Below are 23,907 nucleotides of genomic sequence, written 5' to 3'. Positions count from 1 at the left end.
GGGTACACTTGGTTCCACAGGGATAACATTGGGGTGTAGATTTGGATCTTGATCCGAGGCACCAACAGGCTAAAAGCTTTGACTGTTCCCAAGATGCACAGCGCCACCTCCTCTATAACCCCGCCTCTGTGCACAGGAGCTCAGTTTGTAAGTTGGTGCAGGCAGCTAACAGGTAGGGCTGCGCTGAGCAGCCCTGAAAAGAGCTTTTAAGAAGACAGAAGACTTCAAAGGCCGCAGCACAGGCACTTAAAAGTGCTATATGTCTTTGACATATCGTGCTGCGGCGCTGTATACTCCCGCGCCCTAGTTGCCGGGTACTTAGTGCGGAGGGCTATGGTTTCTCTTCATGCACACACACTTGCCGCTGCTCTCCGGGATTGCGTGGTCGCATCAGGGAGGAGGTAAGATGGTCCCCCAGGCGGGACCCGCTGAAAATCGCGATCCGCCACGGTTTCTAGGAGATGGGCCGTGCGGGCTGTCGTGGACAATGTGGCCGTACAGGGACCCCACTAGACCACCAGGGCAATGAGCACAGGTCGGATTACCTCGTAATCCACTTTAATAGGCCCCCGCTGTACCAGGTGGTGTAGCCCAGCAAGGGGATAAGGCTCTGACCTGTACCCCTCCCCAGGCGCCGTGTACTGCAAATGTTCCCGCTCTGGAGCTGCATCTCTCTTTATCCCTCACTCCCAGTCAGCGTTTGGGCACCATTACACACATGATGAGCTGTTTCTGGGACTGCTGGGCAATGTCTCCTCTGTTAAGCCGCCTGCATCATCAGCGCTGTGCATTTACAGGACATATAAGTATTCTACATGTCATTCAGACAGTGTTAGTTAAGAAAGAGTGTATTACAGGCATATTTAGTACAAGTACCCTGTGAATGTGCTGACAACAAAATCACACACAAATTATCAATGCAAATCAAATTTATTAACCCTGGATTTGGAGTCACACTCAAAATTAAAGTGGAAAAACACACTACAGGCTGATCCAACTTTGATGTAATGTCCTTAAAGCAAGTCAAAATGAGGCTCAGTAGTGTGTGTGGCCTCCACGTGCCTGTATGACCTCCCTACAATGCCTGGGCATGCTTCTGATGAGGTGGCGGATGGTCTACTGAGGGATCTCCTCCCAGACCTGTACTAAAGCATCCGCCAACTCCTGGACAGTCTGTGGTGCACCGTGGCGTTGGTTGATGGAGCGAGACATGATGTCCCAGATTTGCTCAATTGGATTCAAGTCTGGGGAACGGGCGGGCCAATCAATAGCATCAATGCCTTCGTCTTGCAGGAAATGCTGACACACTCCAGCCACATGAGTACAGATGGGTTTTCTTCCCCTAGCGCAAGATTAGTAAAGATGAGAGACACAGAAGTGAAAAGAAATTTCTTTTATTCTAAAATTGTATAAAACATAATATGGTTATAATCATCAGTGTAAAATCACTGGTTATGTGATGTGCAAGTGATTATGACACCTATTACCGGTAAACATATAGACAAACTACATAAAACATATATAACATGTACTAATGCCAATTGTCCATAGCAAGAAAAGTCTATTTATTATAAAAGCTGTTGTCTGAGTACAGAGGAGGTGCACTTTTTAGCGACTTACCCTCTCTGATGTATTTCAGGTTCTGCAATTTCCAACAGGTGCAGGATATATCGGTGCATATGTAACACAGTCTTTAATGTGTGCTGTGACGTCAGAAGTCCCTGTTAAGCAACTTGTGACCTATTGTTTTTAAAGTTCAAGAGTACCTTGATATTAGTTGCATAGCCAGTCTTGAATGGTTTCAGGTGGGTCTTCCAGATGAGAGTATCCCCCCTAAGACAGATGGAGCTGAAGTCCGCCGGCGGAGATCCTGCAGATGCCGTTTCTCAGCGCTGAATGGCAAAGTGCGGGATCGATTCGATCTGTAATCATTACAGATTACAGATTGACTTCTGACTTCTGACGTCACAGCACACATTAAAGACTGTGTTACATATGCACCGATATATCCTGCACCTGTTGGAAATTGCAGAACCTGAAATACATCAGAGAGGGTAAGTCGCTAAAAAGTGCACCTCCTCTGTACTCAGACAACAGCTTTTATAATAAATAGACTTTTCTTGCTATGGACAATTGGCATTAGTACATGTTATATATGTTTTATGTAGTTTGTCTATATGTTTACCGGTAATAGGTGTCATAATCACTTGCACATCACATAACCAGTGATTTTACACTGATGATTATAACCATATTATGTTTTATACAATTTTAGAATAAAAGAAATTTCTTTTCACTTCTGTGTCTCTCATCTTTACTAATCTTGCGCTAGGGGAAGAAAACCCATCTGTACTCGATTTCCATAGCGGAACCAGGTAGTGATTCCGCATCCCTTCCCAGAGCAGCATCCATAGTAAAGTCAGAATACCTATCTGTTAGCGCAGTGCCACACTCTCCCCTTTTTTCTGTCCAGCCACATGAGGTCTAGCATTGTCTTGCATTAGGAGGAACCCAGGGCCAACCGCACCAGCATATGGTCTCACAAGGGGTCTGAGGATCTCATCTCTGTACCTAATGGCAGTCAGGCTACCTCTGGCGAGAACATGGAGGGCTGTGCGGCCCCCCAAAGAAATGCCACCCCACACCATTACTGACCCACTGTCAAACCGATCATGCTGGAGGATGTTGCAGGCAGCAGAACGTTCTCCTTGGTGTCTCCAGACTCTGTCACATGTGCTCAGTGAGAACCTGCTTTAATCTGTGAAGAGCACAGGGCGCCAGTGGCTAATTTGTCAATCTTGGTGTTCTCTGGCAAATGCCAAACGTCCTGCACGGTGTTGGGCTGTAAGCACAACCCCCACCTGTGGACGTCGGGCCCTCATACCACCCTCATGGAGTCTGTTTCTGATCGTTTGAGTAGACACATGCACATTTGTGGCTTGCTGGAGGTCATTTTGCAGGGCTCTGGCAGTGCTCCTCCTTGCTCAAAGGCGGAGGTAGCGGTCCTACTGCTGGGTTGTTGCCCTCCTACAACCTCCTCCCCATCTCCTGATGTACTGGCCTGTTTCCTGGTAGCGACTCCATGCTCTGGACACTACGCTGACAGACACAGCAAACCTTCTTGCCACAACTCGTATAGATGTGCCATCCTGGATGAGCTGCGCTACCTGAGCCACTTGTGTGGGTTGTTGACTCAGTCTCATGCTACCACTAGAGTGAAAGCACCGCCAGCTTTCAAAAGTGACCAAAACATCAGCCAGAAAGCATAGAACCTGAGAAGTGGTCTGTAGTCACCACCTGCAGAACAACTCCTTTATTGGGGGTGTCTTGCTAATTGCCTATAATTTCCACCTGTTGTCCATTCCATTTGCACAACCGCATGTGGAATTGATTGTCAATCAGTGTTGCTTCCTAAGTGGACAGTTTGATTTCACAGAAGTGTGATTGACTTGGAGATACATTGTGTTGTTTTAAGTGTTCCCTTTATTTTTTTGAGCAGTGTATGTTGAAGGCCCGTAAACTGTCTTCAGCTCGGATTTATCATAGGGTCTGTAATTATTACTTTGTTTGTTGTGCAATTAACAATTATGATGCATTCAAGTTCAGTACGCCCAAACTTTTGGCTTTCCTGCAACAGGGTCAGGACTTACGCCTTCGTCTGGCCTCTCTTAAGGTTCATGATTCTTCCTTGTCAATATGGTTTCAGAGCAAGATTGCAACTCTGCCTGATGTTCATACATTCACTCAGGGTGTGTTACGGATTCAACCTCCCTATGGTCCCGCCTGTAGCTCCTTGGGATTTGTTGGTTGTTCTGGATGCCTTATAAGAGTCTACGTTTGAACCTCTTGAGTTTGTGGATCTTAAGTGGCTTACTCTTGAGGTCATGTTTCTGCTGGCTATTGCCTCTGCTAGACGAGTTTCAGACTTGGGTGCCTTTGTCCTGTCGATCACCCTTTCTGATTTTTCATCGTGACAGGGATGTTCTTAGAACTTGCCCTGGTTATCTGCCTATGGTGGTGTCCTCTTTTCACCTTAACCAAGAGATTGTGGTTCTGGTCTTTACCTCTCCAGGTTTATCCTCCAAAGAGTGGTCTTTAGATGTGGTATGGGCTCTCCATATTTGTGAAGAGAACAGCTTCTCTTATAAGATCTGATTCCCTCTTTGGTTTTCACAAACGTGGCTGGCCTGCTAATAAGCAGACCTTGGTCAGATGGATTAGAATGATGATTGCATGTGCTTATGTAAAGGCTGGCCTTCCAGCTCCTGCTACCATCAAAGCCCATTCTAATCGGTCTGTTGGAGCTTCTTAGGCGGCCCATTGCGGGGCGACTCTTGAACAATTGTGCAAGGCGGCTACGTGGTCCTCCGTGAACACGTTCATAAGGTTCTATGCCTTCGATATTTCCGCCTGCCAGGATGCTTCCTTTGGACGCCGGGTTCTAGTGCCTGCTACAGTACGTCCCCTCCCATGAGGATCTGCTTTAGGACATCCCCAATGTTATCCCTGTGGAACCCCAGTGTACCCCTCTGCAGAAAAGGAGATTTATGGTAAGAATTTACCTTTGTTAAATCTTTCTGCGAGGTACATTGGGTTCTACAGGGCGCCCACCCTGACGCACTTAGCTTCTTTGGGTTTGTATGGCATTAGCCGCTGGTACCTTCTCCTGTCGTGAGAATGTGGTACAGATGTATACACATTTATCTTGACGGTTAATAGGATTAACTGTGACTGGCCAGTCAAATTTAATCCCCTGATGTAATTACTTAATCCCCTACTGTATTGTTCTCTGTATTGTATAGCAGTTGAGAACAATAGATGAACGGTTTATGCTAATAAATCATGTTGTGACTAGGCATAGAAAACTACTCAAGAGAACGGTGGATCTGTATATGTGGCTACTAACGGTTGTCGTCTTTTACCTGCTACTGCATTGGACTGGTTAACAAAACTGAGCATCTATGCACGGAGGCGCGGTTATAGAGGAGGCGGCACTGTGCATCTTGGGAGCAGTCAAAGCTTTGAGCCTGTTGGTGCATTGGATCAAGATCCAACTCTACACCCCGATGTTTATTCCCTGTGGAGCCCAGTGTACGTCGCAGAAAGAGATTTAACAAAGGTAAGTTCTTACAATAAATCTCCTTTTTTTCAATATCAATACTTTTATTTTCTAAGGGCATTAGGGAGCATCAGGGCAGCCATCAGAAAGACACAAATATATACAGATAATATTAAAAATACAATCAATAGAAAAGTGCGAAAATACATACAATACATATACCAAATCCTGGGGTGATGTCTAATATTTCCACTGAGCTGGCAGCTGCTAGGAAAGATGGAGCTGATTTTTGGGCGCATACTACACAGGCCCTTGAACCAGCTTGGGCTCAATCCCTGGCAAAATCAGTAGAGGGGTTAGCTTTTGCCATGCAGACCAGGCAAGTTTCTCCTGTAATTTCTCAGCAAGTGCAAATGAAACAACAACTGCCAGCAGTACTGCAGTTGGACGAATTCGACATGCACATGCCAGAGCTGGAGGAAGGCGAATTTGTACAGGATCTGCTCCAAAACGATGAAAATGCTCCCCAGGGGGTGGAAGCCCTCATTATGGCTGTTCGAGAGGTCCTTAAGATCCCAGCGGTGGATCCAGAACAGACTCAGCTTTTCTTTTTTGGACAAAAACAGAAGTCTGCACTTGCTTTTCCTATTGCACAGAAACTGAATTCCTAGTTTGCGGAAGAACCCATATAAGAAATTTCAGATAACAAAGAGAATTACTCATGCTTATTTGTTTCCTTTTGAGAATAAGTATCTGGATGTTTCTTCCTACGGTAGACCCTTCAGTTTCTCGCTTATCGAAAAGATTGTGCTTCCCATACCGGGAGCGAATACTCTTAAAGAACCATCATATAGGAAACATGAAAATACCCTAAAATCTATCTCTACGGCAGTGGCGGTAGTTAGTTAGTTGTTGGGTTAACATAGCCATTGAGGCCTGGGATCAAAAACTAGTAACGGGTATTTAGGAAGGACACTCCACGGATGTCTTAGTAACATTAGCACAACATATTTAGGAGCCAGCGGTATTCCTCGTAGGTGTCACCCAATGTTTTTCTGCTTAATACAAGAAATTCCGCTATGGCTTTGTCTGCTTGTGTGGCTGTTTGGCTTGTCCAAGCTAGGAGTGGAGGCCCTACCATACAGTGGTGAGGCGTTGTTCTGACCAGATCTGGACAAATGGATTACACTGGCTACAGGGGCTAAGTCTACATTTCTTTCCTCCGCATCTTCTCCACAATGGTGTCCCTATACGGGGCCTTCCTTTTGCTCCTTTCGCCCTCCTTCCAGATACAGATAAAGCACCCAGAGGAGCATCTAATGCAGCCAGAGGGACCAGAGGTCGTGGTCGCACAACAGGATACAAGATAGACTTCAAATTCTAGTCCCCCAGTTGTTTTTTCACGTCTTGTTTACCAGCTTCAAACGACAAGCGAACGCTCTTACAGAGTGCAATCTACGGGTTATTAGAAGCACTGGTGATCATCCCGGTGCCTCTTCAGCTTAGGGGACAGTGATTTAACTCAAACTTGTTCATGGTCCCAAAGCCGGATGGAACCGCCGTCAGGCCAATTCTGAACTTGAAATCCCTCAATCCTCATCTTCGGGTTTTCAGGTTCAAGAAGGAATCTCTGCGTTTGTGATTGCGTAGCTAGAAAGAGGGCAGTTTTTAGTATCTTTGGATATCTCCATGTCCCTATTTGCCTTATCAAGCTACCAATGCCAAACCTTACCTTTTGGCCTGTCATCCGCTCCGAGGGTTTTCACAAACATAATGGCGGTGACGATGGAGCTCTTGAGGACACAAGGGGTTAACATCCTACCTTACCTTACCTGTGGATGGTCTGCTAATGAAGGCACTACAGGAAAGTATTGCAACCACCAATCACCTTCTGATACGCCATGGTTGAAATTTCAGAAATCTCACCTGTAACCCACCAAGAGAATTCAATTTCTTGGAATGATTCTGGACATGACAGCGTGTTTTTCTTCCTCAAGACAAAGCTCAGGCAATCCAGCAGCTGTCTTGGAGGTTTTACAACGCCAACAAGTATCTCTCCATCTCTGTATCCATCTTCTGTGGAAAACGGTTGCTTCATTCGAAGTCACTCCCTATGGCAGATTGCATTCCAGAGCATTCCAGCTGGACATCCTCTCCAAATTGACTGGGTCTCGTCTATCTATGCACAAGTTGAGTCTGCTCTCTCCTCACTCCAGACTGTCCCTCCTGTGGTGGTTACACACCCCACACCTCCTATAGGGTCGTTCTTTTGCCCCAGGGACTGGGTACTCTTGACCACCGATGCGAGTCTCAGGGGTTGGGGAGCAGTAACACAGGATTCACGGTTCCAGGGCCGTTGGTCCACTCTCCTGACCAGTATTCTCGAACTGAGAGCTGTTTACAATGCCCTCTGCCAGGCTTTTCATCTGCTGTGCGGTCGGGCAATTCAGGTACAGTCTGACCATGCCACTGCAGTAGCCTACATAAACCGACAGGGCAGTACACAGAGCAGGGGAGCAATGTGAGAAGTCTCCATGATCCTTCATTGGGCAGAGCCCTATGCAACCGCAATATCAGCCATCCGTTTACCTGGAGTCGACAATTGGGAGACAGACTTCCTCAGCAGGGCAGTATCTCCACCCGGGAGAGTTGGTTCTCCATGCTCACTTATTCCATCGTTTCTAAGTCGGGGAAGCCGTAGATAGTCCTGATTGCATCTTGACTCAACAAAAAGCTCCCTAGTGTTGTATGCCCTATCGACTCCGTTGCCATTTTAGAGAGTTTACCTGTTTCCCCCATTCCCTCTCCTTTCTTGAATTCTTAAGAGCTTGAAACAAGAGGACGTACTCGCAATTCTCATTGCTCCAGATTGGCCTCGAAGGCCTGGTACGTTGTTGAGGAAGAAGGGCATCCCTTCAGCTGCGATTCCCACCATTTTAAATCTGGACCTTCATAGATCCCAACCTCAGGCCCATATCCACACCTGCCTGTAGGAAGAGGAGAAAACGTCCGAGTTGAAACTCTACCATAGGAAACTTCCTGGATTCACACCAAGAGACCTATTTCTTCCAAATACGATGGTAATGTTTAGACGTTACCCCTTTCCTAGCGTGTATCAGGGTAGGAATGACCTTCGGAATGCCCTTCCGAGCAAGTATCAGTCGTTCAACTTCCATGCCGTCAAACATATCCGCGGTAAGTCTTGATAAGCGAACGGCCCCTGCTGCAGCAGGTCCTCCCGAAGAGGAAGAGGCCTCGGTTCTTCTTGCAGTAGATTCAGAAGGTCCACGTACCAAGCCCTTCTCTGCCAGTCTGGAGCAATGAGGATCGATTGAACCCTTGTTCTTCTTATGAGCTTTAGGATTCTTGGGATGAGAGGGAGTGGTGGAAACACGTAAACTGTCTGGAACACCCACGGAGAAACCAGGGCGTCCGCTGCCACTGCTTGTGGGTCCCCCGACCTGGAACAATATCGTTGAAGCTTCTTCTTGAGACGAGAGGCCATCATGTCTATTTGGGGTAATCCCCAAAGTTCTGTTATTTATTTGAATACCTCCGGATGGAGACCCCCACTTCCTTGAATGGAGATCGTGTTTGCTGAGGAAGACTTCTTCCCAGTTGTCTACTCCCGGAATGAAGATGGCTGACAGCACCAATGCATATTTTTTCTGTCCAGAGGAGTATTCTTGTCACCTCTGACATTGCCGCTCTGCTCTTCGTTCCGCTCTGTCGGTTTATGTAAGCCAATGTTTTTACATTGTCCGACTGCACTTTAATGGCCCAATTACTTAGAAGAGGGGCTGCCTGAGGAAGACCATAGTAGATTGCTCTTAGTTCCAGGATGTTGATGGGCAGGCCGGCTTCCAGGTTTAACCACCGTCCTTGGAAAGTTACTCCTTGAGTGACTGCTCAGAGGGAGAGGGAGCATGCCAGCAGCTCAGAGTGCTGGGTATGCCCCCTCAGTAATGAGAACGGGCGTGGCTCGGGATTGCGGTACTCCCGTGAAGAGACACCCCCTTTATCATAGGCCACACCACTTTTAATATCCAGCGCAAATTACCCTCTTTCCCTGTTCCAAATGTTGGGATGCATGTAATTCAGGTACTCGTGTACCCATGCCAGGCCGACCTATGACTCTCCAGCTGTTGCAAGATTATGCATCCCAGCATGCTTTTCACTAGCTTTAGCATACCCTAGTAGCAAAGCTGTCGCAGGGCAAGCTGGGACTTGTAGTTGGGGAAAAAAGCTGGAAAGCCACAGGTTGTGTTGTACACTATATTTTGTTTTGTTTATATTCCGCACACTTTTCTGAATATTTATGTGCACAAACTGTTTCACAATTGTTGGTATTGCGGAGTTCCCAAGCAGGGGATCAGAGCCGCTTGACCAAATCGTTATTTTAGCAACCATGCCCAGCCTGTGAGACGAGTAGTATAGAGATTTCGGATTAAACCGCTTTTGCACTTTAATAAGTCCATGGAGTGCTGCCTCATTCCTGGGATCCAGGGATACTGTATGTACGGTATATTTACCCATTAGGAATGGCACCCCAGCAATTATAATGTATTGCAATTATATTAATGATAATACAGGTTGAGTATCCCTTATCCAAAATGCTTGGGACCAGAGGTATTTTGGATATCGGATTTTTCCGTATTTTGGAATAATTGCATACCATAATGAGATATCATGGTGATGGGACCTAAATCTAAGCACAGAATACATTTATGTTTCCTATACACCTTATACACACAGCCTGAAGGTAATTTTAGCCAATATTTTTTATACCTTTGTACATTAAACAAAGTGTGTGTACATTCACACAATTCATTTATGTTTCATATACACCTTATACACGGCCTGAAGGTCATATAATACAATATTTTTAATAACTTTGTGTATTAAACAAAGTTTGTGTACATTGAGTCATCAAAAAACAAAGATGTCACTATCTCACTCAAAAAAGTCTGTATTTCTGAATATTCTGTATTTCAGAATATTTGGATATGGGATTTTCAACCTGTATAATTATAATCAATGTTTGTAAACTGTAGGCTAACATATTGTTTTTTGAATTGTAGATTCATTTATGTTTTCTTTTATAGAGATCACAATTATTGATGCGGGTTTAAAAGTCTCCAGAATCATCCAGGGCCTTTTGAAAGGTATTTATCTTGTGTGTGTGGTCATGTCAATCAGTAAAAAAAAAATAGTATTTGATTATGTTCAATAGGTTATTAAAAATTAAAATACTTTGCCAAACTATTTTTTTCTTCTTCCATAGGGGACACAGGGTTTATGCTGGGGAGGAGTCTGGGCACCCAATGGTTAAACCACTTAATGATTCAGGCGCTAGTAATTTTTCAATATTTTAGACTGTTCTAAAAGTTAAGTACTTTCTCAGCAGCAGAAAATAAATGGTTAACTCTTCTTTCCCAGCAGCCCAGGCTCCCTCTCCTTTCTGTTCCCAGCCCCTAGCCACAGGTAGCTAGTTGGTGCCTGCATGAGTGGACACTGTTTCATGAGGCTTCTGTTAATCAACTTCTACTTTTTTCTTTCTTTGTTTACTTTTTTGATTTTACGGAGTGGGCAGTACTAAGCGTACTATAGGACGCACAAATGGACGCTTCACCAATCCCCAGCAGTTAGGTAATTGGCGCTACATGTTAAGCAATCATTTGCCCTGAGGTCCATGTCAGAAGGGGGGATGCAGGCTCGTCTTGTTAGCCCCTCCTCCACCCTTTTGGTGCTTTCCGTTTTGCAGGTAATCCACCACTGGGTTTCTCCTCTCTCTCCTCCGTACTGAAGACGCTGCCTGCCTCAGCTCACCTTCGGAGAGAACTGGTTCTGGCCACCCTGTATACCTCGCTCTCGGGTTCAGGTCATGCAAATAGCTCCTTCCTCCCCTACTTGGATCAGTTTGTCAAGCACTTATTGCCCATGCCTGTTTTGCATTAAATGTTCCTTTGTGCATACATATGTAGCCATACTCATGTTTGCTGCAATGCAAAGTGTTCCTGTGAATGGTTGTGTGTGTGTGTATGTTCCCATGCAAGCGTCCATAGGGAATGCATACTAAAATCGCACTGACAACTTATCACATGCTGGTGGGAGTAGTCGCATGCATTTTGGCAGAGCTGAGAATGACTACATCTGTAAGGGTATAGGAGTACTTTGTGTATTTCTCACTGCCTCCTTCTTTAATAAAGGGGGGTGCACACGGAGAGATCTGTTCTAAAAATCTACGTAATCTGACTAGATAGCGATAGCTATCGCAGGTGCTAGATTGAGCCTGCTTGCGTAAGGGGTGCAACTAATGATTGAAGCCATAAGGGATGTTTTGCATATTACTGAAAAGGTACCTGAGCAGGAAGAGGAAATTTATTTTACCGTTAATAAGAAATCCTCGCTTACCTTCCCTGCTTCTAAGGCAGTGTATTTCAACCACTGTGCTGTGGCACCCTAGTGTGCCTTGAGCAGTCTCCAGGTGTGCCGCAGAGCCAGACCCGTCAGTGTTTTGCCGGTACTGAGGCCCTGGAACAATCAATACTGGTGTGTTTAGTGGTTGCAGAGCCAGTTCTAATTTTGGACCCGAGCAGTGTTGAGCTATTCTGGCTTTCTCAGATGTGGCTCAGGCGTTACCTATGGTGGAGCGGCGACATGACATCCTAGGACACACAACTGCACTATGGATTACCATTATATTTCAGTGTTCCTCTGCAATATTTAATTTTTGTTCGGTGTGCCGCAAGTTGCAAAAGGTTGAAAATATCTGTTCTAAGGAGTTAAATTCCTTGTATGAAAAATCCTGGGAAAACCCAGAGAAAAAATTCCAGATCATTAAAAGAATTCTCATTGCTTTCCCTTTCCCTGAAGAGGACAGAAAGAAGTGGGAAAACCCAGCTATAGTTGACGCTTCTGTATCTAGATTGTCAAAAAAGGTGGTTTTACCTGTCCCTGGTTCAACCGCCTTAAAGGAGCCGGCTGACTACGCTCAAAATACTATACACTGCTACAGAAGTGGCTCTAAGGCCCGCTATTGCTTGTGCGTGGATTTCTAGAGCCATAGTAAAGTGGTCAGACACATTACTGGAGGAATTAGATACTATGGATAGGAGTGACATTGACTTGATTTTATGTCACATAGAGGATTCTGCAGGTTTCATGGTGGAGGCCATGAAGGACATTGGCCTGCGTAATGCAAGGGCTACATCCATGGCAGTCTCGGTACACAGATGACTCTGGCTACGCCAATGGACTACGGATGCAGAATCCGAGAGAAGTGTAGAGAACCTACCCTTCACATGTCAGGCCTTGATCGGGAATGCTTTGGATGCGTGGATATCCACGGCGACTGCGGGTAAGTCGACCTTTCTAACCTCCGCAGCAGCACCGGCTAAGAAATATTTTCCTACACTGCAGTTCTTTCGGACCGCAAAATATTAAAAATCCAAAGCCCCCCCCACCTTCTTTAGAGGAAGTCGGGGGAAATCCAGAAAACCTGCACCAACAGGTTCCCAGGAGCAGAAACCAGGTCCAGCTTCATCAAAATCTTCAGCATGAAGGTAGACCTCCCAGCCTGGGAATCGGGCAGGTGCGAGCGAGACTAAAAGACTTCAGTCATGTCTGGGCGTCATCATGCCTAGACCCCTGGCTCACAGATACTGTTGCCCAGGGGTACAGACTGGAGTTTCAGGAACTCCCGCCTCACAGATTCTTCAAATCAGGCTTGTCAGCTTCGCTGACAGAAAGTGCTATCCTACAGGAAGCCATTCAAAAATTGTTACAAACAAATGTCATTCTTCCATTTTCACCTCACCTAACACACAAGGGTTATTACGCAAACCTGTTTGTGGTACCAAAACCGGTTGGTTCGGTAAGGCCTATATTGAACCTAAAGTCATTAAACCCCTACTTGACCATGTTCAAATTCAAGATGGAGTCTCCGAGAGCAGTGATATCAGGTCTGGAGGAGGGGGAATTCCTAGTATCCCTGGATATCAAGGATGCGTACCTTCACATTCTGATCTGGCCGCCTCATCAGGCTTACATATGGTTTACACTACAAGAACGTCATTATCAGTACCAGACAATGCCATTTGGCCTCTCCACAGCACTGAGGGTGTTCACCAAGGTCATGGCAGAGATGATGTTGCTCCTCCGCAAGCAAGAAGTGAGCATAATTCCATATCTGGACGATCTGCTGATAAATGCATCTTCCAGGGAGAGGCTGTTGCAGAGTATTGCTCTCTCAACTGAACTACTCCAGGATCGTGGGTTGATCCTGAACCGTACAAAGTTACATTTGGAGCCGAGAAGGAGACTGCCCCTCCTGGGGATGATACTTGACACAGAAGTGAAGTTGATGTTTCTACTGGTGGAGAAAGCGTTGGTGATCCAATCAATGGTCTGGGATTTCCGGAGGCCAGCCCGGGTATCGGTTCATCAGTACATTCACCTTCTGGGAATGATGTAGCCTCCTATGAGGCTCTACAGTATGTAAGTTTCCATGCACGGTTCTTCCAGCTGGATCTTCTGGACAAGTGGTTGGGATCGCATCTTCACATGCACCAGCGGATACGCCTGTCGCCGAAAGCCAGAATTTCACTCCTCTGGTGGCTCCAAACTTCTCACCTACTCGAAGGCCGCAGGTTTCGGAATTCAAAATTGTATTCTCAGAGTTTGGGGAGCAGTCACCCCGGGGGAAAACTTCCAAGGAAGATGGTCAAGTCAGGAATCTCTCCTTCCAAAAAAAGTTCTGGAAGTAAGGGCCTTCTAGATGTGGCACATCTTCTGCAAGCTCAAGCCATTCAGGTTCAGTCGTACAACGTCACAGTGGTGTCCTACATAAACAGGCAGGGTGGAACGAAGAGCAGAGCTGCAATGTCAGAGGTAACAAAAATCCTCCTCTGGGTAGAAAAGCACGCGGTGGCGCTATCGGCGGTCTTCATTCCGGGAGTGGACAACTGGGAAGCGGACTTCCTCAGCAGACACGATCTCCATCCAGGAGAATGGGGCCTCCACCCGGAGGTATTCGCAGAGGTAACAAGCCGATGGGGCGTATCTCAGGTAGACATGATGGCCTCTCTCCTCAACAAGAGGATTCGGAGGTACTGTTCCAGGTCACGAAACCCACAAGAAGTGGCAGTGGACGCCCTGGTAACTCCGTGGTGTTCCAGTAATTGTATGTGTTCTCTCCACTTCCACTCATCCCAAGGATTCTCAAGTTAATAAAAAGAACAAGAGTTCTGGTGATCCTCATTGCTCCGGAGTAGCCGAGAAGGGCTTGGTATGCGGATCTTCTGGAATTACTGCTGGAGGATCCGAGCCTCGGCCTCTAATCGAAGACCTTCTACAACAGGGGCCGTTCGCCTATCAAGACTTACCACGGCTACGTTTGACGGCATGGAGGTTAATTGCCGTATATTAGCTCGCATTCTGAACAAGGTCATTCCTACTCTGATCCCAGCTAGGAAGGGAGTAATGTCTAAGCATTACCGTTGGATTTGGAAAAAGTATGTATCTTGGTGTGAATCCAAGAAGTTTCCAACGTTGGAGTTTCAACTAGGCTGTTTTCTCCTTTTTCTACAGGCAGGTGTGTGTGGATGTGGGCCTACGCTTGGGCTCCATAAAGGTCCAGATTTTGTCTACTTTCTTCCAGAAACAATTGACTGCTCTTCCTGAGGTTCAGACATTCTTGAAAGGAGTTCTGCACATCCAACCACCTTTTGTGCCTCCTATGGCACCTTGGGATCTTATTTTGGTGCTGCAGTTCCTGCAATCGGATTGGTTTGAACCTTTACAGGAGGTAGACATAAAGTTTCTTACTTGGAAGGCGGTCACACTGTTGACATTGGCATCTACACGACGTGTATCAGAATTGGGGGCATTGTCGCACAGGAGCCCCTACTTGATTTTCCATGAGGATAGAGCTGAACTCAGAATGCACCAGGAATTTCTTCCAAAGGTTGTGTCTGCTTTTCATATCAACCAACCTATTGTGTTGCCTGTGGCTACTGACGCCTCGATTACCTCAAAGTCCTTGGGTGTTGTGTGGGCTTTGAAAATATTTGTGAAGAGATCTGCTCGTCATAGGAAGTCGGACTCACTATTTGTCCTTTATGATCTCAACAAGGTTGGGTGTTCTGCTTCTAAGCAGACCATTTCTTGCTGGATCAGGCTTACTATCCAGCATGCTTATTCTACAGCAGGCTTGCCATTTCCACAATCTGTTTAGGCCCACTCTACCCGTAAAGTTGGTTCTTCCTTTGCGGCCGCCCGGGGAGTCTCGGCTATTCAGCTTTCCGAGCGGGTACTTGGTCAGGATCGAACACGTTTGCTAAGTTTTACAAGTTCGATACTTTGGCCTCTGAGGACCTAAAGTTGATCAATCTGTTCTGCACGAACCTCAGCACTCTCCCTCCCATACTGAGAGCTTTGGTACATCCCCACGGTACTACTCCTATATTCTCTACGACGTAAGAGAATATAGGATTTTAAAGACCTACCGGTAAATCCTTTCCTCGTAGTCCGTAGAGGATGCTGGGCGCCTGCTCGTTTTCCTGCATTGTTACTTGGTTAAGTTGGTTAGCTTGGCTTTCCTTTTGTTATGTGTGAGTTGGTGTGAATCTCACCACTATTTGTGTATTTCCTACTCTCGAAGTATGTACGTCTCCTTGGGCACAGTTTCTAGACTGAGTCTGGTAGGAGGGGCATAGAGGGAAGGACCAGCCAACACTATTAAACTCTTAAAGTGCCAGTGGCTCCTAGTGGACCCTCCTATACCCCATGGTACTAAATTGAACCCTAGCATCCTCTACTGACTACGTGAATAGGATTTACTGGGAGGTATATAAAATCCTGTTTTCTGCAGCAGGATACACTGGTTTCCACAGGAAAACATCGGGTGTAGAGTGGATTTTGATCCAGAGGCACCAACAGGATAAAGCTTTAGGCCAGGCATGTCCAAACTGCGGCCCTCCAGCTGTTGTGAAACTACATATCCCAGCATGCTGTAACACAGTTTTGTTGTCAAAGAATGCTAAAGCTGTGTCAGGGCATGCTGGGATGTATAGTTTCTCAACACCTGGAGGGCCGCAGTTTGGACATGCCTGCTTTAGGCTGTCCCAGGCTGCGTTGGGGCCTCCTCTAGAAACACCGCTTCCAGGAACTGGAGCTCAGTTTTCGAGTTGTTGCCTGCAGCAGTAGGTCACCTAACAGAAGTGCTGCTCTGGGCAGCCCTTAAAAAGCTTCTAAGAAGCTTTATTCGCTGAGCTGTCAGTGCTGTATGTCAGGGTGACACTTCAGCGCTGCAGCTCCATCACCTCCCAAGCGCTGTCACATACTCCAGTGGCTCAGTTCCCATGTACTTGCGGTGGAGACTATCTGCCTTATGGCACACAGTTGCAGACGCTCTCTTGGTTTGTGCGGCTGCTGCGGGGAGGAGGTAAGAGGGATCCCCTGGCGCGAACCGCCATTAAATTTGTGTTCCGTCCGCGACCTAGGAAGATGGGTCGTGGCGCTGGTGTGGGCTCTGTCTCTGTGCAGGGATCCCACTAGACCACTGGGGCGTCGGAGTACAGGTCGGGTGTACTAACACCCTGGTTAATAGGACTCACAGTACCTGGGGTGGAATTCCAGCATAGGGGAGGCGGCGCTTGACCTGTAGCCCCTCTCCTGGCCAAGGGTGCCATCTCTGAGCAGATTTTCCCGCCCTGGTGCTGCCTTACACTATCCCTCACTCCCTGACTGTGTCACTGGGCGCCAGCTTCTGAGCATAGCTGCGGCTGATCTCCAGGACTGCAGGTCAAGGTCTCCCTTGTAAAGCGTCAGCGCTGTGACTTTACTAACACTTGAGTATTCTACATGTCTTTATACAGACAGTGTTAGTTAAGAAAAAATGTACATGTTATAGAACAGTGGTCAGGGAACAGGGGTATATTACCCCAAATGGGGTAAAAATGAAATTCCTCGGGGTAATGGACTGTCATGCTGCCGAGACACAGCCCTGTCCAGCACCCGCCGGCTTGCGATGTAATGTGGTGACGTCACACCGCACTCCCTCCTGCCCGCCTTGCGCTGTGCTCCTTGCCGCCCTTTGCTGTGCTCCTTGCCGCCCTTTGCTGTGCTCCTTGCCGCCCTTTGCTGTGCTCCTTGCCGCCCTGTGCTCTGTTCCTGGCCACGGTGTGACGTGCTGACGTCACACCATGCTCCCTCACAACCGCCCTTCTTGTGCTGTCCTGTCCTCCCGCCCACGGACTGCCAACCCACACACACACAACTTGAAGTTTTTTTGTGGCTGCCAGCTGCCAGAGTTCCACATGATAAGACAGTGGCCCACATTACTGAGGTGAGGATGTGACCATCTGTCTCCTAAAAGTTGTGTCCCCCTTCCCCCCCTCATCCATCTTTCTTACATTCATTCTGTTTTCTCCTTAGTCCTAGAGGATGCTGGGGACTCCAAAAGGACCAAGGGGGTATAGACGGGATCCGCAGGAGACATGGGCACTTTAAGACTTTAAATGGGTGTGAACTGGCTCCTCCCTCTATGCCCCTCCTCCAGAACTCCGTTAGATTCTGTGCCCAGAGAGACTGAAAACACACTAAGGGAGCTCTACAGAGTTTCTCTAGAAAATACTTTTGTTAGGCTTATTATTTTCAGGGAGCACTGCTGGCAACAGGCTCCCTGCTTCGTGGGACTGAGGGGAGAGAAGTAGAACTACTTCTGTGAGTTCAAAGGTTCTGCTTCTTAGGCTACTGGACACCATTAGCTCCAGAGGGTCTGATCACTTGGTGCGCCTAGCTGCTCGTTCCCGGAGCCGCGCCGCCGTCCCCCTCACAGAGCCTGAAGAGAGAAGCCGAGTGAGTAGCAGAAGCAAAGAAGACTTCAGAGGCGGCAGAAGACTTCTGATATTCTGAGGTACCGCACAGAGGTCGCGCTGTGCGCCATTGCTCCCACACATTAACGGCGCTATATGTGTGCAGGGAGAAGGGGGGGCGCCCTGGGCAGCAATTAAACCTCGTTTGGGGACTGGCATGACAGTATACAATGCATAGGCACTGTATACAGACCCCTGCCAGTATAAATAAAAGTTGGACACAAGCGCGCCATGTAGGGGGAGGGGCTTCGTCCTCCAGCTCTAATCAGCGCCATTTTCTCTTCACAGCAAGCTGCAGAGACGCTGGTCCTGGCCCTTCACTTCTGTCTCAAGTAACAGGGTGCAAAAGCAGGGTGGGGGGGCACAGCATATTTGGTGTTGTATTTATTTACATATAAATGCTAGGTCTGGGGTTTTGTATATTCTTTCAGACCGGGTGAGGCGCTGGGTGTGAGCTGGCAAACTCCCTTTCTGTCTGTCCCCTATAGCCCAGTGTGATAGTGGTTGTCGGTATGCGTGTCGACATGTCTGAGGCTGGATGCTCTTCCCAGGAGGAGGCTGGTGCAGAACAGAATATGGGAGTGACTCCATCTGCACCGCTGACTGCTGATTGGGTAGATATGTGGAATGTTTTAAATGCAAGTGTGGCTTTGTTGCATAAGAGATTAGTGACAATCCATGGGATATGTTTTGTCACAAACTCAGACTTCAGGGTCACAGAAACGAACGTTGACCCAGATAGCAGATACAGATACCGACACGGATTCAGACTCCAGTGTCGACTATAATGATGCCAAGTTGAATCCCAAACTGGCTAAGAGCATTCAGTACATGATTGTGGCGATAAAGGTAGTGTTACATATCACTGAGGACCCCGCTGTCCCTGAGACCAAGGGTCTGTATGTTTAAAGGAAAGAAACCTGAGGTAACGTTTCCTCCCTTTCATGAACTTAACGCTCTTTTTGAAAAGGCTTGGGAAGCTCCTGACAAAAAGTGGCTGATTCCCAGGATAATTTCTCTTACGTCCTAGAGGAAGCTGGGGACTCCGTAAGGACCATGGGGTATAGACGGGCTCCGCAGGAGACATGGGCACTTTAGGACCTTTTAATGGGCGTGAACTGGCTCCTCCCTCTATGATCCTCCTCCAGACCTCAGTTAGATTCTGTGCCCAGAGGAGACTGGTTGCACACTAGGGGAGCTCTACTGAGTTTCTCTGGAAAAATACTTTGTTAGGTTTTTTATTTTCAGGGAGCACTGCTGGCAACAGGCTCCCTGCTTCGTGGGACTGAGGAGAGAGAAGCAGACCTACTTTACTGATAGGCTCTGCTTCTTAGGCTACTTAGACCAGCAATTGCCTCAGCCTGGATGTGCAGTGCGGGCCTCGCGTGGTCGGATTCCCTGACTGAAAATATTGATACCCTAGATAGGGACAGTATATTACTGACTATAGAGCATTTGAAGGATGCATTTCTATATATGCGTGATGCACAGAGGGATATTTGCCGACTGGCATCAAGAGTTAGCGCGCTGTCCATTTCTGCTAGAAGAGGTTTATGGACGCGGCAGTGGTCAGGTGATGCGGATTCTAAAAGGCACATGAAGTATTGCCTTATAAGGGGGAGGAGTTATTTGGGGTAGGTCTATCAGACCTGGTAGCCACGGCAACTGCTGGAAAATCCACATTTTTACCCCAGGTAGCTTCTCAACCTAAGAAGACGCCGTATTATCAGGCGCAGTCCTTTCGGCCCCATAAGGGCAAGCGGGCAAAAGGCGCCTCATTTATGCCCCGTGGCAGAGGGAGAGGAAAAAGGCTGCAACAAACAGCCAGTTCCCAGGAACAAAAGCCCTCTCCCGCCTCCGCAAAGTCCTCAGCATGACGCTGGGGCTTTACAAGCAGACACGGTGGGGGCCCGTCTCAAGAAGTTCAGTGCGCAGTGGGCCCACTCGCAAGTGGACCCCTGGATCCTTCAAGTGGTATCTCAGGGGTACAAATTGGAATTTGAGACGTCTCCCCCTCGCCGTTTTCTAAAGTCTGCTTTACCGACGTCTCCCTCAGACAGGGAGGCAGTATTGGAAGCCATTCACAAGCTGTATTCCCAGCAGGTGATAATCAAGGTACGAGGTACCCTCCTACAACAGGGAAAGGGGTACTATTCCACACTATTTGTGGTACCGAAGCCGGACGGCTCGGTGAGACCAATTTTAAACCTAAAATCCTTGAACACTTACATACAAAGGTTCAAATTCAAGATGGAGTCACTCAGAGCAGTGATTGCAAACCTGGAAGACGGGGACTATATGGTGTCTCTGGACATCAAAGATGCTTACCTACATGTCCCAATTTGCCCTTCTCACCAAGGGTACCTCAGGTTTGTGGTACAGAACTGTCACTATCAGTTTCAGACGCTGCCGTTTGGATTGTCCACGGCACCCCGGGTCTTTACCAAGGTAATGGCCGAAATGATGATACTCCTTCGAAGGAAGGGAGTTTTAGTTATCCCTTACTTGGACGATCTCCTGATAAGGGCAAGATCCAGGGAACAGTTGGTAGTCGGGGTAGCACTATCTCAGATAGTGCTGCGCCAGCACGGTTGGATTCTCAATATTCCAAAATCTCAGCTGCTCCCGACTACCCGACTCCTATTCCTAGGGATGATCCTGGACACAGTCCAGAAAAAGGTGTTTCTCCCGGAGGAGAAAGCCAGGGATTTATCCGAACTAGTCAGAAATCTCCTAAAACCAGGCCAAGTCTCAGTGCATCAATGCACAAGGGTCCTGGGAAAGATGGTGGCTTCTTACGAAGCAATCCCATTCGGCAGATTCCACGCAAGAACCTTCCAGTGGGATCTGCTAGACAAATGGTCCGGGTCGCATCTTCAGATGCATCAGCGGATAATCTTGTCACCAAGGACAAGGGTGTCTCTCCTGTGGTGGTTGCAGAGTGCTCATCTTCTAGAGGGCCGCAGATTCGGCATTCAGGACTGGGTCCTGGTGACCACGGATGCCAGCCTGAGAGGCTGGGGAGCAGTCACACAGGGACGAAATTTCCAGGGCTTGTGGTCAAGCCTGGAGACATCACTCCACATAAATATCCTGGAGCTAAGGGCCATCTACAATGCTCTAAGCCTAGCAAGACCTCTGCTTCAAGGTCAGCCGGTGCTGATCCAGTCAGACAACATCATGGCAGTCGCCCACGTAAACAGACAGGGCGGCACAAGAAGCAGGAGGGCAATGACAGAAGTTGCAAGGATTCTTCGCTGGGCGGAAAATCATGTGATAGCACTGTCAGCAGTGTTCATTCCGGGAGTGGACAACTGGGAAGCAGACTTCCTCAGCAGACACGACCTCCACCCGGGGGAGTGGGGACTTCACCCAGAAGTCTTCCACATGATTGTGAACCGTTGGGAAAAACCAAAGGTGGACATGATGGCGTCCCGCCTCAACAAAAAACTAGACAGGTATTGCGCCAGGTCAAGGGACCCCCAGGCAATAGCTGTGGACGCTCTGGTAACACCATGGGTGTACCAGTCAGTGTATGTGTTCCCTCCTCTGCCTCTCATACCCAAGGTACTGAGGATCATAAGAAGGAGAGGAGTAAGGACTATACTCGTGGCTCCGGATTGGCCAAGAAGGACTTGGTACCCGGAACTTCAAGAGATGCTCACAGAGAAGTGGCCTCTACCTCTAAGAAAGGAGCTGCTTCAGCAGGGACCCTGTCTGTTCCAAGACTTACCGCGGCTGCGTTTGACGGCATGGCGGTTGAACGCCGGATCCTGAAGGAAAAAGGCATTCCGGATGAAGTCATCCCTACCCTGATCAAAGCCAGGAAGGATGTAACCGTGCAACATTATCACCGGATTTGGCGTAAATATGTTGCGTGGTGCGAGGCCAGGAAGGCCCCTACAGAGGAATTTCAACTGGGTCGTTTCCTACATTTCCTGCAAACAGGACTGTCTATGGGCCTAAAATTAGGGTCCATTAAGGTTCAAATTTCGGCCCTGTCGATTTTCTTCCAGAAAGAACTGGCTTCAGTTCCTGAAGTTCAGACGTTTGTCAAGGGGGTACTGCATATACAGCCTCCTTTTGTGCCTCCAGTGGCACCTTGGAATCTCAATGTAGTTTTGGGTTTCCTAAAATCACATTGGTTTGAACCACTCTCCACTGTGGACTTAAAATATCTCACTTGGAAAGTGGTAATGTTGTTAGCCCTGGCTTCAGCCAGGCGTGTCTCAGAATTGGCGGCTTTATCCTATAAAAGCCCTTACCTAATTTTTCATACGGACAGGGCAGAATTGAGGACTCGTCCTCAATTTCTCCCTAAGGTGGTTTCAGCATTTCACTTGAACCAGCCTATTGTGGTGCCTGCGGCTACTAGGGACTTGGAAGACTCCAAGTTGCTGGACGTAGTCAGGGCCCTGAAAATATATGTTTCCAGGACGGCTGGAGTCAGGAAATCTGACTCGCTGTTTATCCTGTATGCACCCAATAAGCTGGGTGCTCCTGCTTCTAAGCAGACTATTGCTCGTTGGATTTGTAGTACAATTCAGCTTGCACATTCTGTGGCAGGCCTGCCACAGCCTAAATCTGTAAAAGCCCATTCCACAAGGAAGGTGAGCTCATCTTGGGCGGTTGCCCGAGGGGTCTCGGCGTTGCAACTTTGCCGAGCAGCTACTTGGTCAGGGGCAAACACGTTTGCTAAATTCTACAAATTTGATACCCTGGCTGAGGAGGACCTGGAGTTCTCTCATTCGGTGCTGCAGAGTCATCCGCACTCTCCCGCCCGTTTGGGAGCTTTGGTATAATCCCCATGGTCCTTACGGAGTTCCCAGCATCCACTAGGACGTCAGAGAAAATAAGAATTTACTTACCGATAATTCTATTTCTCATAGTCCGTAGTGGATGCTGGGCGCCCATCCCAAGTGCGGATTGTCTGCAATACTTGTACATAGTTATTGTTACAAAAATCGGGTTATTATTGTTGTGAGCCATCTTTTCAGAGGCTCCTCTGTTATCATGCTGTTAACTGGGTTCAGATCACAGGTTGTACGGTGTGATTGGTGTGGCTGGTATGAGTCTTACCCGGGATTCAAAATCCTTCCTTATTGTGTACGCTCGTCCGGGCACAGTATCCTAACTGAGGCTTGGAGGAGGGTCATAGGGGGAGGAGCCAGTGCACACCAGGTAGTCCTAAAGCTTTTACTTTTGTGCCCATTCTCCTGCGGAGCCGCTAATCCCCATGGTCCTTACGGAGTTCCCAGCATCCACTACGGACTATGAGAAATAGAATTATCGGTAAGTAAATTCTTATTTTGTGGTCCCGAAGCCAGACGGCTCGGTCAGACCAATTCTGAACCTAAAATCCCTAAACCTGTATTTGAAAAGATTCAAATTCAAGATGGAATCTCTCCGAGCAGTGATTTCCAGTCTGGACAGGGGGGATTTTATGGTGTCACTAGACATAAAGGATGCATACTGTACCTTCATGTCCCCATATATCCTCCTCATCAGGCGTTCCTGAGATTCGCTGTGCAGGATTGTCATTACCAATTACAGACGTTGCCAATTGGGATTTCCACGGCCCCGAGGATTTTCACCAAGGTAATGGCGGAAATGATGGTGCTTCTGCGCAAGCAAGGGGTCACAATTATCCCGTACTTGGACGATCTCCTGATAAAGGCGAGATTAAGAGACCAGTTACTGAAAAGTGTGGCACTCTCTCTGAGGGTACTACAACAACACGGCTGGCTATTAAATTTTCCAAAGTCACAGTTGATGCCGACAACTCGACTGTCGTTTTTGGGCATGATTCTGGACACTGAACGGCAGAGGGTTTTTCGCCCAATGGAAAAAGCTCTGGAACTCCAGAACATGGTCAGGGATCTGCTGAAACCGCCAAGAGTGTCGATTCATCAATGCACTCGGGTGTTGGGATAGATGGTGGCGGCCTACGAGGCCATTCCGTTTGGTAGG

The 23,907-nt window shown here is 47.7% G+C and overlaps 1 protein-coding gene across 4 annotated transcripts in view; it reads left to right on the top strand.

The window, feature by feature from the left end:
* WDR75 (WD repeat domain 75) overlaps nt 1-23,907 on the top strand; it is a 1,043,598-nt gene that overhangs the window by 509,143 nt on the left and 510,548 nt on the right. For 3 of the 4 annotated variants that reach the window (XM_063934110.1, XM_063934108.1, XM_063934107.1), the window contains exon 10: nt 10,165-10,224. The exons of the other annotated variant lie outside the window; for it this stretch is intronic. In XM_063934110.1, the coding sequence (XP_063790180.1) occupies nt 10,165-10,224 (60 nt within the window). The remainder of the gene's footprint in view (nt 1-10,164; nt 10,225-23,907) is intronic. 4 annotated transcript variants of the gene reach the window in all.

This window comes from Pseudophryne corroboree, chromosome 7 (assembly GCF_028390025.1).
Source record: "Pseudophryne corroboree isolate aPseCor3 chromosome 7, aPseCor3.hap2, whole genome shotgun sequence".
Lineage (NCBI taxonomy): Eukaryota > Metazoa > Chordata > Amphibia > Anura > Myobatrachidae > Pseudophryne > Pseudophryne corroboree.
The sequence above is the reverse complement of the archived record's forward strand: the minus strand, read 5'-3'. Positions and strand labels throughout refer to the sequence as shown.